The 17,486-nt window shown below is 50.1% G+C and overlaps 1 protein-coding gene across 1 annotated transcript; it reads right to left on the bottom strand.

The window, feature by feature from the left end:
* Nucleotides 1-16,348: 16,348 nt before the first annotated feature.
* LOC128051309 (keratin-associated protein 10-8-like) lies at nucleotides 16,349-17,191 on the bottom strand. The gene is made up of 3 exons (XM_052643846.1): nucleotides 16,820-17,191; nucleotides 16,605-16,726; nucleotides 16,349-16,538 (listed from the first exon to the last, which is right to left on the bottom strand). Exons 1-3 carry the CDS (start codon nucleotides 17,189-17,191, stop codon nucleotides 16,349-16,351), a joined length of 684 nt encoding a protein of 227 aa, XP_052499806.1.
* Between the last annotated feature and the right edge of the window lie 295 nt (nucleotides 17,192-17,486).

The raw sequence follows: 17,486 nt of genomic DNA, 5'->3' as shown, positions 1-17,486 counted from the left end.
CCCAACTGCACACGCATGCAGTTACTTTCAGTCGCTCTCGTTTCTTGGTATCTGTAGCTGGAGATGACGTTTGTCCAAATGCAGGCCCTGCAGCGAAGGCCCCAGGCCCCAGCCCATCTCTCTGGTGCTGTGGATGCTCGCTGACCTGAGTGTTGTCTGTTTTCACCATGTGGATTTCTTCGTAACTGTGTGCTTTCATTTCTGGAATCTGGCCTCTGTCCCTGAGTGTCGCCTCTCCTCGCTTCCCTCTGGAGAACCATGTGACGTGTACTGACCCTTCTCTGTCTCCCAAGTCTGCTGGCTGCTCTCCCCACTTCTCTCTGGAGAACCATGTGGCGAGTACTGACCCTTCTCTATCTCCCAGGTCTGCTGGCTGCTTGTCATTTTTTCAATAAATGTCTTAGTCTTGTGTAATTTTTTAGGTCAGGGTCTGGTTCGTGTGCACTGGTCTCCCCACCTTGCCATCCCGCCTAGGCTGCGGGCTTTTATTGCAATGATTTTTATATGTTTTGGCTTTAGTGGTTGTCTTTGATTCTCTCAGATACATCTGTTTTAAAAAACAGTATCTTATTCCCTTCTCATGTTTTTTATCCCATTTTTTAGTTCCTCGGATGTTAAAGCACGCTTGCTTACAAGTCTGTGGATAAGAACCCACATCGTGAAGTTCTGGGGACATCTGTTGTGACTGCCAGCCTTGGTGTGTGGACATGTGTCCACACGCACTGGGTTGGGGGCTGTGAGCTCACACTCAGGTTCTCGGTTGTGTTAACGCTGCCCAGTGGGCTGGGGCCAGGTGCAGCTCATTGTAAACCATGTCTCACGGAGCACTCCTGAGTCAGTAAAGACCTACCTTACAGATGGGAACACTGATGTGATAGGCAGGCATGTGGCTACCAGGCGACAGTGTCTTGTAGATGTGGTATAATCCCTGCCAGGCACGGGTGATGGGGTGCTGAGCCCCCTAGGTATTAGGGGAATTAAATGGAAGTGGTCTTGTCCGGGTTTCAGAGACAAGAAAGGACAGCAGGCAGGCCTCCAGCCTTGCTCCTGACCTGTCTGGACACTGCCCTGAATATGCGCCTGCTCATAAGTGAAAGCTGAGAGGCACTACAGATAACTTAGGGAGCAGGCCTTGGAATTCTTGAGCCTGTGGAGGAGGTCTAGCCAACCACACTTAGGGTTTAGCAACATCCTGAGACTCACAAGATAAAACAAACAGCACTGTAAAAAAGATTAACTTAAAACCAGAGCTGCGATTTGCTCACAAACTGACAATGATATCAGTTTGTGGCCTGGAATTATAAGTGGGAATCCCCAAAACTGCAATTTTGAAGTCTCACCTGTGGAGCAGACACGCTGCTCAGGACCTTTTCCCCAGTGGGACTCCAGATTGCTGTTACATGGGACTTCCCAGCACTGTTTGAGGCTGGATGTTGGCTGGCCCAGTTAGGTGACGTATGTGGGTTACCTTCCTTTACTCTCTCTATTGCTCTGATCTTTTAATGTTTGTGTATGGAAAGTAAATTAGATAATCCTCTATTAAATATTGGTAATTCTCTGCTAAATATTGTTTGTGTATAACGAGTGATTTCTTTTGTTAATGAATCCTTTGAACCTGAAACCAAAGTTAAAAGTTTAGGCGAAACATTGAATTGGCACTGTGAGCAGAATTCATGAAACAAAATGCCAGTCTTTAAGAAGAAAGAGTTTAAAGTGGATGAAGCTTTTATTCCTGGATGGGACGATCCACTGTATTGCTTATTAGCTAATGAATGGGACATATTCACTGGATTGTGTGAGAATTGGAACCTTACATTAAAGTAGACTGAACCTTTAGAAGTTATTGAATGTTTGTGGCTAGCGCCAGTTTAGAAAGGATCAGAATGTGCCATGCTGGGTGGCAGGCTGGATCCTCCTCTCTGCCTACTGTAAGGTACCTGAAGCTAAATTAAAATTGTCTGAAGAGAAGTTACAAGTGGAAAAAGGATTATGCGGTTTGTGAGGACGATTGTCCATGCCATTAAATGCAATGCCAGAATTATATTTTAGCTGACCAAGTCTTCACTTTTGAAGTTGGCTCTCTTATGAGCTGGCCCCCATTTCAGCTGCGTCTCCCACTCTAATAAACTCTGTTCTCCTCTCATCTGTCTCATATCTGGGAATTCTTTTCCAGCCCGCACACAGACCACAACACCAGGCTACACACGTCACGTGAGGCAGGGGAGGATGGCAGATGGCGGGGCCCTGCAGGAGCGCAGGCGTTGCTGCACACTCACCCTGACCCACGTGGCCATCTGAGGGTCGCCTCACACACCATGGCCAGGACTCCACTGCAGTGACTCAAGGCTGCCTGCCTGGGCCCCCTCAGCGGGTGTGGAGGTGGACGTGAGGGCAGGGCCTACAGCCCCGCTCCTCTCCATCCCTGAGCGTCCATGACCAGGAGCTCCCTTGGCTAGGCATCATGGTGGCCAGCACGCTGGCCGGGTACCCCAGGTGCTGCTTCCCCCTGCTGAGGGCCAGGCAGTGGCTGGAATGGGCGGCTGGGGGAGCAGCCTGGCTGGGCAGTCACCACACCCCCTTCTGTCCTGGCGCTAGACCACCTGATCAGGGCTCTTCACGGGAGTGGCCGAGCATCCCCTGGCTCATGACCAAGGGCAGTGTGGCGCTTGGCCGGCCTCTCAGGCTGCAGGCAGGACCACGAGGGCAGGGAGGACAGAGGTGGGCACCAAGCTTGGGCCTCCCTTGGGACATCCTCACGAGGACAGGCCAGTCCCCAGCCCTGCCCCCCAGCCTCTTTGCACACACAAACTGCCCTCCCGGCCCCGGGGCATGGGCTCCTGACCATTTCCGAGGAGAGGGAGCTAGGTGGATGTGTTTATTAACCAGCCAGTGGGGTGGGCTCCTGGTTCAGCAACCCAGCAGGAGCGGGTAGGGTCTTTGGTGATCAGCCAGTTGTGGGGCCTGGAGAGCTTGTTCCCGCGAAGGGCAGAACCAGAGGGTGAAGACCTTTGACGGACAGCTCAGCTTCCAGGATCAGGAGCCACGGCTTCACCCACTGTAGTGTCAGCAGCAGGTGGGGATACAGAGCAAGGCAGGCACGCAGAAGCAGATGGTGCAGGAGTGGGCCTGGCACGCCGTGGTCTGGCAGGTCACAGGAATGCAGCAGGCGGGGCTGCACGCACAATGAGGGTTGCAGAGCGGCTGGCAGGATGTGACCGCGCAGTCACTGGGACAGCACAGCAGAGACCCGCTGGGGCTGGGGGGGTCGCAGGCACCCCCACACACCAGGGGTGGGCAACAGATGGGGGCGCAGCCAAGGGTACCACAGCCGGCGGGCGAGCCGACGCAGCACATGGTGGTGGGGCTGCTGGTCTGGTCTGCGGGTCCTTCCCCAGCAGCCTTTATTACCCGGGACGTGTGTCCCGGCAACGCGGCCCCTCTTTGTGCTGTTGATCCTGCTTGCACTGTCCTGTCCGTGTGCCGGGGGCCCCATGAAGCCAGTCCAACAAGGACAGCCTGCAGTCTCCGGGGTGGGAGTGGCCGTGCTTGTGCTGGGCAGGGCTCACGCTGGGCAGGCTTTGTGCCGTGCTGGCCACTGGGGCCTACTGGTGGTTTGAGGTAGGCAAACTGCCTGAGGAGTCAGGGTCCCGGTTTGCCCGTCCTGCCAGTCCCTGGGTGTCCCTGGTGGGCACCAGCACTCACATGCCCTGGGGTGTCTGTGTATGCTGTGCATGGGGCTGGGGCATGTTACTCAGCCCTTCTGCTCAAGTCCCCACTGGGCCTCTTGCTGTGGGGACATCTGGGCATCCTGCCTGCCGGTGTGGGGACCCGGTGTTGGGGAGGAGGGGAGAACCCTGGGTGGCGTGCCCAGACTCCTGCCTGCCCAGCTCTGTAGCCCCTGGGGAGGACAGACCAGCTGGACACCATTGAGAGGGAGGAAACTGAGCCCTGTGTGGGATTTCGGATAGATAGCTTACGGTTGGGTACTGCTTTTTGATCCAGTTTGAAAATCTCTGTCTTTTGATTTTGAAGTTTAGACATTTTGCATTTAATGTAATTGTTACTGTTTTTAAAGGTAGAATACCATCTTGCTAGTTGTGTTCGATTTGTCCCATCTGTTCTTTTCCCTCATTTCCTTCTTTTTAGCTCTAATATTTTTAATTATTCCGTTTCATCTCTACTTTTAGCTCATCACTTATACATCTTTTGGAAACTGCTTGACCTAGAGTTTATACTATACACCTTTAACAGAACACAGTCTGCTTCCAGACAATATTCTGCCATTGCATCCATGCTGTCAGGATTCCACAGCCCAGCACTTCCATTTCCCTTTCAAATCCTTTGTGTTATTGTCATATTTTACTTTTCCATTTATTAAGAATCCCACAGTGCACTATTACTATATTTGCTCTAGACAACTATCTAATAATGATTTTTCTATTTATCTTCTCTTGAAAACCATTTCTCGAGCCGCTCTTTTCCTTGTGTAGGCCCAAGTTTCTCTATGCTGCCATACTCCTTGAGCTGAAGAAATTTTCTTAATACTTCCTGTAGCACCTATCATCTGCTGATCTCTCTCATTGTTTGTTTACCTAAGAGAGTGTTTATTTCACTTTCAATTTTGAAAGATATTTCCCAGTTTTGTGGGCTGACAAATTTTTCTTTCAGTATTTTATAGATGTCATTCCATTGCCTTTTGGATTGTCAAATTTCTAATTAGAACTCTGATGTCATTCTTATTTTTACTCTTCTGTACATGGCATGTATTTCCCATATGAGTGCTTTCAACATTTCCTCTTTGCTTTTTTTTTTAACAGCCACTATTTTATTTTTTTTAATTTTAATTTTAAAACAATTTTTAATTTTTGCTTTATTTTACTTTACAATACTGTATTGGTTTTGCCATACATTGACATGAATCCACCATGGGTGTATACAAGCTCCCAATCCTGAACCCCTCTCCCACCTCCCACCCCATATCATCTCTCTGGGTCATCCCAGTGCACCAGCCCCAAGCATCCTGTATCCTGTACTGAACATAGACTGGCACTTCGTTTCTTACCTGATAGTATACATGTTTCAATGCCATTCTCCCAAATCATCCCACCCTCTCCCTCTCCCTCAGAGTCCAAAAGTCCGTTCTATACATCTGTGTCTCTTTTGCTGTCTCGCATACAGGGTCATCATTACCATCTTTCTAAATTCCGTATATATGTGTCAGTATACTGTATTGGTGTTTTTCTTTCTGGCTTACTTCACTCTGTATAATCGGCTCCAGTTTCATCCATCTCATTAGAACTGATGCAAATGTATTCTTTTTAATGACAGCCACTATTTTAATATGATGTATGCAGGTCATTTTTTTGGTCAGGGCTGGGGTTGGGAGAAGATCCTTATCCCACATGAGGTGCTCTGGTGTTTTTAGGCTTATGTCTTTCATCGGTTTTAGAAAATTTCTCAGATATGATTTCTTCAAATATTTCTTCTGTGAAGAGATAAGTCCTATGCCTTTTCTCTCTTTGGACTCTAGTTACATGCATCAGTGATAGTTTGATATTGTCCCAGAATCTGTGATGTTCTGTTCTGATCCCCACCCCCACCGTCTTGCTCTTTGCTTTTGAATATGGTAGTTTCTACTTCCCCATCTTCAAGTTCATCATTTCCATGCTTGACTGTGTCAGGTCTACGCAAGAGCCCATGGAAGGAATTCACCTTTGATGTTGCATTTTTATTTCTATACTTTTCTTTTGACCCTTTCCTCTATTTTCCATCTCTCTGCAGCAATCCCCCCTCTGTTCATATGTGTGGTCCTTGTTTTACACTCAACCCTTTAACATATTAGTCACATTTATTTTTAAGTTCCAGTGTCACGACTGCATCATCTGGGTCACTTTGAGTCTAGTTGTATTGACTGCTTTGTCTCTTGCCAATGAATTGATCTTTCACTGCTTTTTTGAATGTCTTCTAAGTATTGGAGAAGGAAATGGCAACCCACTCCAGTGTTCTTGCCTGGAGAATTCCAGGGACGGGGGAGCCTGGTGGGCTGCCGTCTATGGTGTCGCACAGAGTCGGACACGACTAAAGTGACTTAGCAGTAAGTTTTGTCAACCTCAGATGTGTTAATTTAAATGGACACAAACTGTGTTTCTTCCTGGGAATAGGTGTCAGGTCATCAGTGTGTGGGGACATTTGAATCAACCTGCTCAGATGTTGACCTTGATTTGGGTTTTGGTGCTTTCTGAGGACCTTCCAAGTACCAGTGACTTCAGATTCCTTGTGTGGTTGTCAGCATCTTATGCTTAGGACAGGGGCTGTGGACACAGTATTTTTGCTCTGTCCTACATTCTCTAGCTGCCCCTGCGTGCCTATCACACAGAAGTGACCTCTACATCTGTCTGCCTTTCCCTGCTGGAGATTGATGCTGCTCAGGCAGCTATGCTAGCCAGGCTGGAGCCAGGAGGAAAGCGGGGCTCTCTGGTCTTGGCCCAAGGTCAACCCTGGCAGGCCCTGTGTGCCTGGGCCTGAGGGGTGAGGCTTTCTCAGATCTGTCTCCTCTCCCTGGGATGGCCAGACTCCCCTTTGTGTGTGTGGTGGGTTTGTGTGAGCCTTCTGGTCTCCCTGTGTGGTCATCCTTTAGGCACCAGGTCAGAGCTGGGTCTGGGCCTGTTTCCCACCCGCCACTCAGAGGTAGGGGAAGTCCTTCCCCACTCACAAAGTGAGTCTCGAATGGCTGATGTGGAGACATACCTGTTAGGTAAAAGATGACCAGGACACCAAAAGAGTGTCTAACAAGCTTTTAATGGGGACGCGCTCCCGGGCGGGGTTCCCGGACCCAAACGAGGCAGGCCGAGGAAGTCCGCGCCTGGACTCTGCTGGGGAGTGGTTTATATGCATTTGTTGTGGGGGATGGTCAGGCTAGATCGCCCAAAAAAAGTATGGTTAATGGACGGCGGTTCGGACAGGTCGCCAAGCCGAGGCGTCACGGGCTCACAGGTCCTTCTACGTGGTTGGGGTGGGGTGGCTTTAGCTGGCGAAGTGTGCTGTCATTGGTCCCGGGGATCTGGGAGGCTCCTTCCGTTAGGGACCTCCCCCGCCGGCGGGAGAGAGGAGGGGCGCCCCATCGTGGCCGAGTCCGGCCTTACAATACCTTCCCCACCCTCCACCCACCGAGGACCCTCCACCTTCAGCTGAGCTGTCAAGAGGGCTCTTTGAGGAGAGTCCTCTGTACTTATGATTTGTATACACTTTCAAGAAGAAAACTTCAAAATATGTGAAGATAAAACAGGGGGACAGGGTGCATTAAGTACAATGGTTTATTTGTGTTTGGCTCACATAGGGTGTGGTTTCCTGCTGGAGACAGAGAAGGACCCTGGGAACCAGGGCTTCCTCTGGGTAGGGGTGGATGCACCAGTTCACAGAAGGGTCCAGATCATCCTGCCACATTCTCACCCAGGTTCAGAGGTTGATCGATCATGCTTTTCATCTGCCACATTCAGAACCTGGAGGCCCACTGAGGACTCATGTTGGGAGGGGTGCAGGAGTGACCCCGTCTGCACTGGGAGCAGCTGGGAGGAGGCTCGTGATCACAAGCAGGAAGGGGTGCTACAGGAGATGGGTCTATAGACCAGGGTGGGGCGAGAGGGCTGGTAGCACCCGGAGGACTGGCAGGAGGGGGCCACCAGCACAGCCGCCCTGTAGCTCACGGGCAGGCACACAGAGGACTGGCAGGAAGGAGTCACACACAGGGTGGGCTTGTAGGTCACTGGCAGACATATGGCTGGCCTGTAACTCACGGGCACGCAGGTCGCCTGGCAGGGGCTGGATGTGCTGCAGGTTGGTTGGCAGAGGCTGGACGTGAAACAGGACGTGTGGCAGGGACTGGGCGTGCTGCAGGATGGCTGGCAGGAGCTGGGCACGCAGGCAGCCTGGAAGCCTGAGGAGCAGCTGGTGTGGCACATGGTGGCGTGGGGCTGGGTGGTGTTGGGAGGAGAGCTGGTGATGTCTGCAGGCTGCCTCTCTTGGCAGCTTTTATACCCAGGCTGTGGGCGTCCCAGCAACATAGAAGTGCAACTGTTGACTTCCTTGTGGTTGTTGCCACTGTGTTTCCCCAACATCTTATTATCCTGGGGCACGCTTTTCAAATTAGTTTGGCTTTGAGGCCAGTTCCTTCCTCTAAACAGGATATTCTAGTTTGCCTTTCCATGGGATTCATGGTGTTTCTCCAGGTTATCTTTGTGCACGGGGCACCCCCAGATTGACTAAAAGTACTGTATCCTTTTACTCCTTTTAATCTCATGCTGTCAGTGAAGACTTTGAGGCCATCATATATTTTGAGCTTTTACTTTGCACGTGAAAGTGAAAGTGAAGTCGCTCATTCATGTCCTACTCTTTGTGACCCCATGGACTGTAGCCTACCAGGCTCCTCAGTCCATGGAATTTTTCAGGCAAGAGTACTGGAGTGGGTTGCCATTTCCTTCTCCAGGGGATCTTCCCAACCCAGGGATCTAACCCGGGTCTCCCTCATTGCAGGTAGATGCTTTACCATCTGAGCCACCAGGGAAGCCCTCAAGCTTTTTTACTTTGCATAGGAAAACATTGAAGCAGGAGCCTGCAAACTTTAGTCTCTGGGGAAAATCTGTTTTGTTGCCTGTGTGTGAATGAAGTTCTTTGGTGCACAGCCACACACATGCATTTAGTGTATCTAAGGCTGCTTTTCCCTACAATGTTGAGTTGTTGTGAGTGAAACCACATAGCTACAAAGCCTGAGATGCTTACTCTCTGCCCTTTACAGAAAGTTTGTCAACTCCTGCCTTCTTGTAATCATGCAAGAACTGATTTGCTCAGGCAGCAGATAATTCTGTGTGCTGGGGTAGAAACGTCCAGCTTCATGAGCCCTCCAGGGCAATGGATAAATGAGTGAATGAAAAATCAATGCATGGAATCATTCTGAGGGGTGGGGGCTGAGGCCCAGAAAAGAAAGCAGGTTCAGTGGAGAAGTGAGTGCTGGTGGGTGATCTGGGGGCCTCTGGGAGGAGGTGATGCTGAGCTGACAGTGGGTGCAGTGAAAGGTCAGGGGTGGTGGGTGTTCCAGGCAGAGGCAGCAAGAAGGGGGTGTGAGGACCTTGCTGCAGAAACAGAAATATTCCAGGAGCAGTGGGAAATCCCAGAGTGTGGGGTGCCAGAGAACCAGTGTAGGGGGACAGACTCAGATCATAGAGCCTGAGGACCAGTCAGCACAACCTGGGCTATGCAAGAAGAAAGAGTCAGTGAACTTGAAGACATGTCAATAGAAAGGATCCAATCTGAAGAAGAAGGACAAAGATAAGAAAAGTGAAGAGGGTTTTTGAGACCATATCAGAAAGGCTAACATGCAAGTAATTTCAACCCCAGAAGGAGAAAAGAATGACACTGAAGCCTAAGGATGTTTTGAAGAAATAAGGGACAAAACCCCCAAATCTGATTAGGAAAATTCCAATTTACAGATCCAAGAATCATACACCACACCTAAATCCCACTCCATTAGGAGCAATGTAAAGACCACAGATTGCAGAGTGAGACCGAGCAGCTTCAGTGCATTACAGGACTTTCCAGGTCTTCCTGACTGGATATCTGTATTGCTGGCCCCTTGAATGGTGGCAGGGTTGATAACTGATTGGTTATGAGACAGTCCATGTTAAATGCTTAGCTCAGCCCTGGCATGAACTGGAACCTGGTTGTTATGATTATGGCAATAACGTGGCCACAGCCCCCAGTGAGGAGCCCCACCCCGAGGGAGAACCTTCTGGATCACAAATCAAATGGAGGTGCTGGTGCAACAACTGTGATTGTGCTCATGTGGACAGAGGACAGGGTGGTTAAATTGCGGGAAGACCTTGAAAATCACCACGTGGGGGCCAGTCCTGGCCTGATGGCCCTTCCCCATCCAACCCAGGCTCTGATTTCAGAAATCCCAGGGCCACTGGGTCACTGTCAGCCTCCAGCTGAGGGAGCTTCCTGAACTGAGTCACAGCAGCTGGAGGCTCCAGGAAGAGACCCTCGGGGGGAGGAGGAGGAAAAACAGCAGGCAGCCACGAAGATACCTGGTGCCTCATTGCCAGGATGCCTCAGCCTGGGTATAAGGGGCACCCTGGGGAGGGAGCCTCCAGACCAGACCTGTCCTCTGTCCCGACCCCACCCAGCCCCAAACCATCATGTGTGACACCAGGTGCCCTGTGAGCTGTCAGCCAGCCTGCTGTGCACCCAGCCTCTGCCAGGACGTTTGCTCTGTGCCCAGCCCCTGCCAGGCATCCTGCTGTGTGCCTTTGAGCTGCAAGCCTGTCCTGTATGTCCCCATTCATGGCAAGCACATCGTGTGTGTGATCCCCTCCTGCCAGCCTTCTGGGTGCTGCCAGCCCTGCCCTGCTCTGGTCTGCAGACCCGATCCCTGCAGCACCCCTTCCTGCTTCTGAGCCCATGACCTGCAGGACCCCTCCCCTGTGTGTGGGATCAGAAGCACTGGGCTCTCTGGCCTCCCACGAGGCAGCCCACACATCATCCTCCTCACACCTCCCAGACCCGATAAGATTGTGTGGCAGCAAGGCCGCCTGGTCCCAACCAGCTAGGCTGAGGGACTCACCCATCAGTGTCCCCCGGCCACTGCCCGGGTCATCCCCATGGTGCCCGCGTTGGCTGGTCCAGGCTCGGAGGCCTCCAGCATCACAGGTCTAATAAACATCAGAGTGCGATGTTCACTGAGTCATCCAGTTTGGGATGTGCTTGATTAGTTTGTCTTCCACACCCACACCTGGGGGGATGTATGGGGTGGCCGGACATTGGGTTGGAGCCATCCCAGAGGGCAGATGGGCCATCTGTGGAATTAGGGAGGCAGCCAGGACCGCGCCCCTGCTGGCACACCACATGGAGAGGTGCGTTCGGCTCCATGTTCTGGAACAGCGCTGAGAAGGAAGGAAGGTTCCCAGAGGTCTCAGTGACTATATGGCCCCAGTAGCTCCCTGGTTTAGGGTGAGGAGAAGGTGCTGGGCGGTCAGGGCCACTGTGCCTCCCTCGGTGGCCCGCCAGAGGGTGGACGCTGGGCCTCTCGGATGCACTGGTATCTGTGTCACACCGACAGAGTTCACCAGTGAAGCTGTCCGGGCCTCTTTTTGATGGAATTTTATTTTTTTAATATTCAATTTTTAAATAATTATAGAGTTCCATGAAGTTGCCAGAAAGAAAGTACAGGGAGTTCCTGTATACTTTGACCCAGTTTCCCTCAAAGATAGCATCTTGGGTAACAAGCACAGAGCACGACTGGGAAGTTAACAGTCCACAGATCTCATCCAGAGCGCGTCGATTTTACGTGTGTGTGTAGCTCCATGCAGCGTCTTCGTGTTTGTTATTCACACAGACACCACCACAGTGAGAGGCAGGATTGTACCATCACCACAAGGCTCCTTCCTCTACCCCATTACAGCCACATCCACCCACACTCGTGTCCCTAACCCTTGGCTACCACTTATCTCTTCTGTATCTCTACTCTTTTGTTAAATTGAGAATGTTATTAAAGGGTATTATTTATTGTTGTTATTTAGTCGCTAAGTCATGTCCAGCTCTTTGTCACCCCTTGGACTGCAGTGTGCCAAGCTCCTCTGTCCTCTACTATCTCCTGGAGTTTGCTCAAATTCATATGCATTGAGTCAGTGATGCTACCTAACCATCTTATCCTCTGCCACCACCTTCTCTTCCTGGTGTCAGTCTTTCCTAGCATCTGGGTCTTTTCCAGTGAATCAGTTCTTCGCATCAGGTAGCCAAAGTATTGGAGTTTCAGCTTCAACATCAGTCGTTCCAATGAATATTCAGGACTGATCTCCTTTAGGATGGACTCGTTTGATCTCTTTGTTGTCCAAGGGACTCTCAAGAGTCTTCTCCAGCACCACAATTCAAAAGCATCAGTTCTTTGGCACTCTGCCTTTTGTATGGTCCAGTTCTCACGTCGTACTTGACTACTGGGAAGATCATAGCTTTGACCATATGGACTTTTGTGGGCAAGGTGATGTCTTTGCTTTTTAATACGCTGTCTAGGTTTGTCATAGCTTTTCTTCCAAGGACCAAGTGTCTTTTAATTTTGTGCCTGCAGTCACTGTCCACAGTGATTTTGGAGCCCGAGAAAGTAAAATCTGTCATTGCTTCTACTTTTCCCCTATTTATTTGCATGGAAGTGACAGGACCGAATGCCATGATCTTAGTTTTTTGAATGTTGAGTTTTAAGCCAGCTTTTTCACTCTCCTTTTTCACCTTCATCAAGAGGCTGTTTAGTTCCTCTTCACTTTCTGCAATTAGACTGGTATTGTATGCATATCTGAGGTTGTTGATATTTCTCCTGGAAATCTTGATACCAGCTTGTGATTCATCCAGCCAGGCATTTCACATGATGTACTCTGCATATAAGTTAAATAATCAGGGTGACAATATACAGCCTTGTGATATTTCTTGCCCAATTTTGAACCAGTCAGGTGTTCCATGTTGGGTTCAAAATATTACCTCTTAATCTGCATACAGGTTTCTTAGGAGGCAGGTAAGGTGATCTGGTCATCTCTAAGAATTTTCCACCGTTTGTTGGGAACCACACAATCAAAGTCTTTAGCATAGTCAATGAAGCAGAAGTAGATGTTTTTCTAGAATTTCCTTGCTTTCTCTATGATCCAATGAATGTTAGCAATTTGGTCTCAGGTTCCTCCGCCTTTTCTAAATCTACCTTGTACATCTGGAAGTTCTTGTTCAAGTACCGCTGAAGCCTAGCTTGAAGGATTTTGACCATAACCTTACTAGCATATGAAATGAGTGCAATTGTACAGTAGTTGGAACATTTTTTGGCATCTTACAATATGTCAGTTTTTGAGACTGGCTTTATTCACTCCACACAACTCCCTTGAAATCCACTCAGGCTGTGGTGTCAATAATTTGCTCCTTTTTACTACAGAGTAAGACTCCAAGGTGTATATTTTTCTCAGTTTGCTAACCATTCAGCTATCAATGGGCAGGTGGGTTTTGGAAAGGTTTTTAACTATGAATCCAATTTCTCTGATTGATATAGGGCTATTCAATTTATATATTTCTTCTTGAGTGATTTTTGATAGTTTGTGTCTTCTAAGGAATTAATCCGTTTCAGTTAGTTTGTCAAATTTATGGGCATAAAGTGACTCATAATGTTCCCTTATTATACTTCCAACATCTGTAGGATCTCTAGTGATGTCACAGCTCTCATTCTTGATATTGGTGATTAGGATCTTCTCTGTTTGGCTTGCTAGTCAGTGTGGATAAAGATTATTCCATTTTATCCATTTTCACAAGGAAACAGCTTTTGGCTTATTTGGTTTTCTCTTTTATTTTTCTGTTTTCCATTCCATTGATTTTCTACTCTGATCTTTGGTTTTGTTTTTCTCTTTTGAATTTAATTTGCCTTCTAGTTTCTTAAGGTGGAAGCCAAGGTCATTTATTTGAAAGTTTTCTTCTTCTCTAACAAGGACATTCAGTGCTACAAATGTCCCACTCAATATCACTTTAGCAACAGCCCACAAATTTTGATTGTTGTATTTTCACTTTTATACACATCAAAATATTTCCTGATTTCCTTTTTTCTTCATTTCCTGATTTATGTTTTATTTAGAAGTCTATTTCATTTCTAAGTAGTTGGGGATTTTACAAGATCTTTCTGTTCCTGGGTTTCTAATTTAATCCCAATGTGGTCAGAAAATACCTGTTTTGTGATTCAAATCTTTTCAGATTTACAGAGACTGGCTTTATAGCCCCCATATGGTCTGTCTTAACAAATATGAACTTTTTTGATACATGTTTTGCTTTGATTGAAAATGAAAGGTTTTTGTTTGGGGGTGGAGTGTTTTTTCAATGTCAAATAGTTCACTGGTTAATATGTTCATGTTCAGTCGCTAAGTCATGTCTGACTCTCTGCAATCCCTTGGACTGTAGACCACCAGTCTCCTCTGTCCATGGGATTTCCCAGGCAAGAATACTGGAGTGTTTTGCCATTTCCTTCTCCAGGGGGTCTTCCTGACCCAGGGATTGAACCCATGTCTACCTGTGTCTCCTTCATTGCAAGCAGATTCTTCACCCCTGAGCCACTCAGTAATCTATATCCTTCCTGACCTTCTGTCTCCATGTTTTATAACTTATTGAGAGAGGATTATTGAAATCTCAAACTGTAAGAGTAAATTTGTCTGTTTCTCATTGCAGGTCGATCAGTATTTGCTTCATCCATTTTGAAGGTCTACTATTAGGTGCATCAATATTTAGGAGTAGTGACTATTTTACTTTATGAAAGGATCCTCTCCATCCCTGGCAATAGTCTTTGATCTGAAAACTATATTTTATGGTATTGATAAAACTGCCCCAGCTTTCTTTTATTAATCTTAACATGATATACCTCTTTCCAACTTTTTACTTTTAACCCATTTTCATTTTGTATTTAAAGTGCATTTCTCATAGTCAGCATAAAGTTAGGTCAACCTCAGTCAACCAGTCTGCATCTTAATTGGAGCATGCAGACAACCTATGTTTAGTGTGACAATGCTATTTGTCCCATATTCGTCCACCCCTTTTCCTCATTTTATGCTTTCTTTGTGGATTCACTGATTCTGTTTATGATTTCATATTATTTCCTTTGTTGGCTTATTAGCACAAGTCTTTGTTTTGTGTCTTAGTACATTAAGATCTTTCCAGGAGCCAGGAAAAGGTGATGTCCACAAGAAATGAGTAGATGAATTCATTACGGGTTTAGACTGAGATGCATGCAAATTGAGGTGAAAATTTTGCCAAAATTCCTCAGAGGCAAACAGAGACTGGTGTGGGGCTTCAGTGGTGACTCAGTGGTAAAGACTTCATCTGCCATGCAGGAGACACAGAAGACATGGGTTTGATCCCTGGGTCAGAAACATCCCCTGGAGGGAGAGCATGGCATCCCGCTCCAGTATTCTTGCCTGGAGAATCCCATGGACAGAGGAGCCTGGCAGGCCACAGTCTATGGGATTGCAAAGAGCTGGACATGACTGAAATGACTGACACACATGTGTGCAGAGGCTGGTGTGAATTTTTCATGTAAGGTGCGGCTCTGGTGCTGGGCCATCACTTAATCACTCATTCCTCCATCCCGCCCTCCCCCTCCTCTTGTCTCCCTCCCTCCCTCCCCTCTTTCTGCACTGAAATGAGGCTGCAGGAGTCATTTTGGGTTCTCCAAGAAGCCAATGCCAGCATGTGATAGACTCGCTAGAAGTTTATTTTGGGGATGCCTGTGGGAAGAGTAAGAGGAGCGGAATGGGGAAGGGCTTTGGCATGCCCAGGTTGACCAGACTCCCCTGCCTGGGGAGCAGGAAGGAAGGAGGGCCTGGTGGGCAGCGCCTTGGCTCTCCCCTCGGCTCTGAGAATGCCTCAACAGGTGGACGTATAGTCAGAGCATGAAGCCTCTGTCCTGCTGGCCCAATCATATGCTGGGAGCAGCCTGGCATGGATGCTGGGGTCAAAGCAAGGATGGCAGCTGGGACCCCATGGTGGGTTCTTGTGAGGGGATCTGAGTGGAGCCTTCAGGATGGACACAGTGCGCCTTTGATAAGCAGCATTCAGAGCTGAGGAAACACTATTCACTGTCCTCGGGACCTCATCGGGGAGGGAGGGCTGCAAGTGCCACGGAGGACAGGCGGAATGTGGCTGGGTTGCAGAGCGGCAGGCCTCCAAGGCCTCGTGATTGACCTCGGGGTGCGCAGCCACCCCTCGGCTTTGTGGGGGAGGCCTGGACAGCGCAGCCTCGGCCTGAAGCACAGGGTGGCCGCACCCTGTCTTGCCAGGTCCCAACTCCGGGGCCTTCCTGGTTCTCTTCTCTCAGGAAGGGTCATGGGAGGTTCTGTTTGGAGTGCTGAGGGTGGTGTGCGCCTCTCCCCGGAGCCCCTGCCCCCACCACACTCAGATCAGGAGAGGACATGGTATGAGGAAGCATGTAAAGTGAAGAAGCCGAGTTTATCAAGCTAGGCGGGCAGGTCCTGTGGAGAAGAGTCTGGGAGCCGAGGGGGCGGGACCTGGAAGAAGGGCGGGGCCTGGAGGAGGGGCGGGGCCCAGAGAACCAGACCCGCTGTGATGACTCAGCCTGGGTTTAGGCTCTAGGATGACCTTGGCAGCAACTGCTGAGAAGACCCTGGAGGATGAGGAGTCCCTGTCATTCCTGGTGACACAGAGGAGATGACCCGTGGGTGTCCTTTCTGGGGTTAAAGTCCTGGGGGAGGTTAAGGGCTAATATCTCAGAGCTGAGCCTCTCTGTTGAGGGACCCTGGAGCCTGGCTGGCCCTGAGGGGACATGGCAGCCAAGTCAGCAGCAGGGCTCCGGGGCCGAGGCAGGGACGCAGCAGGCTGGGCGGGAGCATGCGGGCCGGCAGAGCAGGGACACGGAGGAGGCCGGGCGGCAGCAGCTGGGCTGGCAGGTGGAGGCGGGCACATAGCAGGCAGGGCGGCACACGGGGTGGCAGAGGAGGGACACGGAGGAGGCCGGGCGGCAGCAGCTGGACTGGCAGGAGGAGGTGGGCACACAGCAGGTGGGGCGGCACACAGGACGGCAGAGCAGGGACATGGAGGAGGAGGGTCTGCAGCAGGATGAGGGGGCTGAGCAAGGGGAGGCCTCACAGCACACGGGCCTGCAACAGACAGGTGTGCAGCAGACAGGTGTATAGCAGACAGGCTCACAGCAGGCCTGCTGGCAGGGGGAGGAGGTGCAGCAGGAGGGCTGGCAGCTAGACTGCTGGCAACATGAGGAGGTTGAGCAGGGGGAGGCCTCACAGCAGACAGGCCTGCAGCAGACAGGTGTATAGCAGATGGGCCTGCAGCAGATGGGCTCACAGCAGGCCTGCTGGCAGGGGGACGAGGTGCAGCAGGAGGGCTGGCAGCTAGACTGCTGGCAGCACAAGGCTAGGCAGGAGCTGCTGCAGGCTGGCTGGCAGCAGGGGCGGGACTCGCAGCTCACTGGGGCGCAGAGGAGGGTCAGGCAGGGGGCCGAGGTGCAGCAGCTGGGGGCACAGCATGGGGGCTCGCAGCAACTCTCTGGACAGTCGTCCACCTGCCAGGAGGAGCCGGTGCAGGAGTCACAGGATCCAGGCAGGCAGATCCGGCTGCTGTAGCTCAGGTCGCTGGAGCAAGCAGACAGGTTAGAGAAGGCCATGGTGGAGCTGGAGGAGGTATGTGTGTGTGAGTGAGTATGTGTTGTGAGGTGTTCAGACTACTGGCTTATATACCCCTCCTGGGTGTGTGTGTTGTCCCAACAGAGGCTTCCACGCCTGCTCTTCCTGGTTGGTATGGTGCCCTGTGAGGACTCTCATTTGGGTCAACTCCACTGTCATGAGATGTCCTTGTTCAGCTCATAAAACTTGGGGTCACTGCTGGCAGGCTGCCAGATTCTGGCCTGAGACTGGCTCTACAGGACACCTGGAGGAAACATGCAGGCTTCCCATGGCTGA

The sequence above is a fragment of the Budorcas taxicolor genome, chromosome 1 (assembly GCF_023091745.1).
Source record: "Budorcas taxicolor isolate Tak-1 chromosome 1, Takin1.1, whole genome shotgun sequence".
NCBI lineage: Eukaryota > Metazoa > Chordata > Mammalia > Artiodactyla > Bovidae > Budorcas > Budorcas taxicolor.
This window is presented reverse-complemented; position numbering and strand designations above follow the sequence as displayed.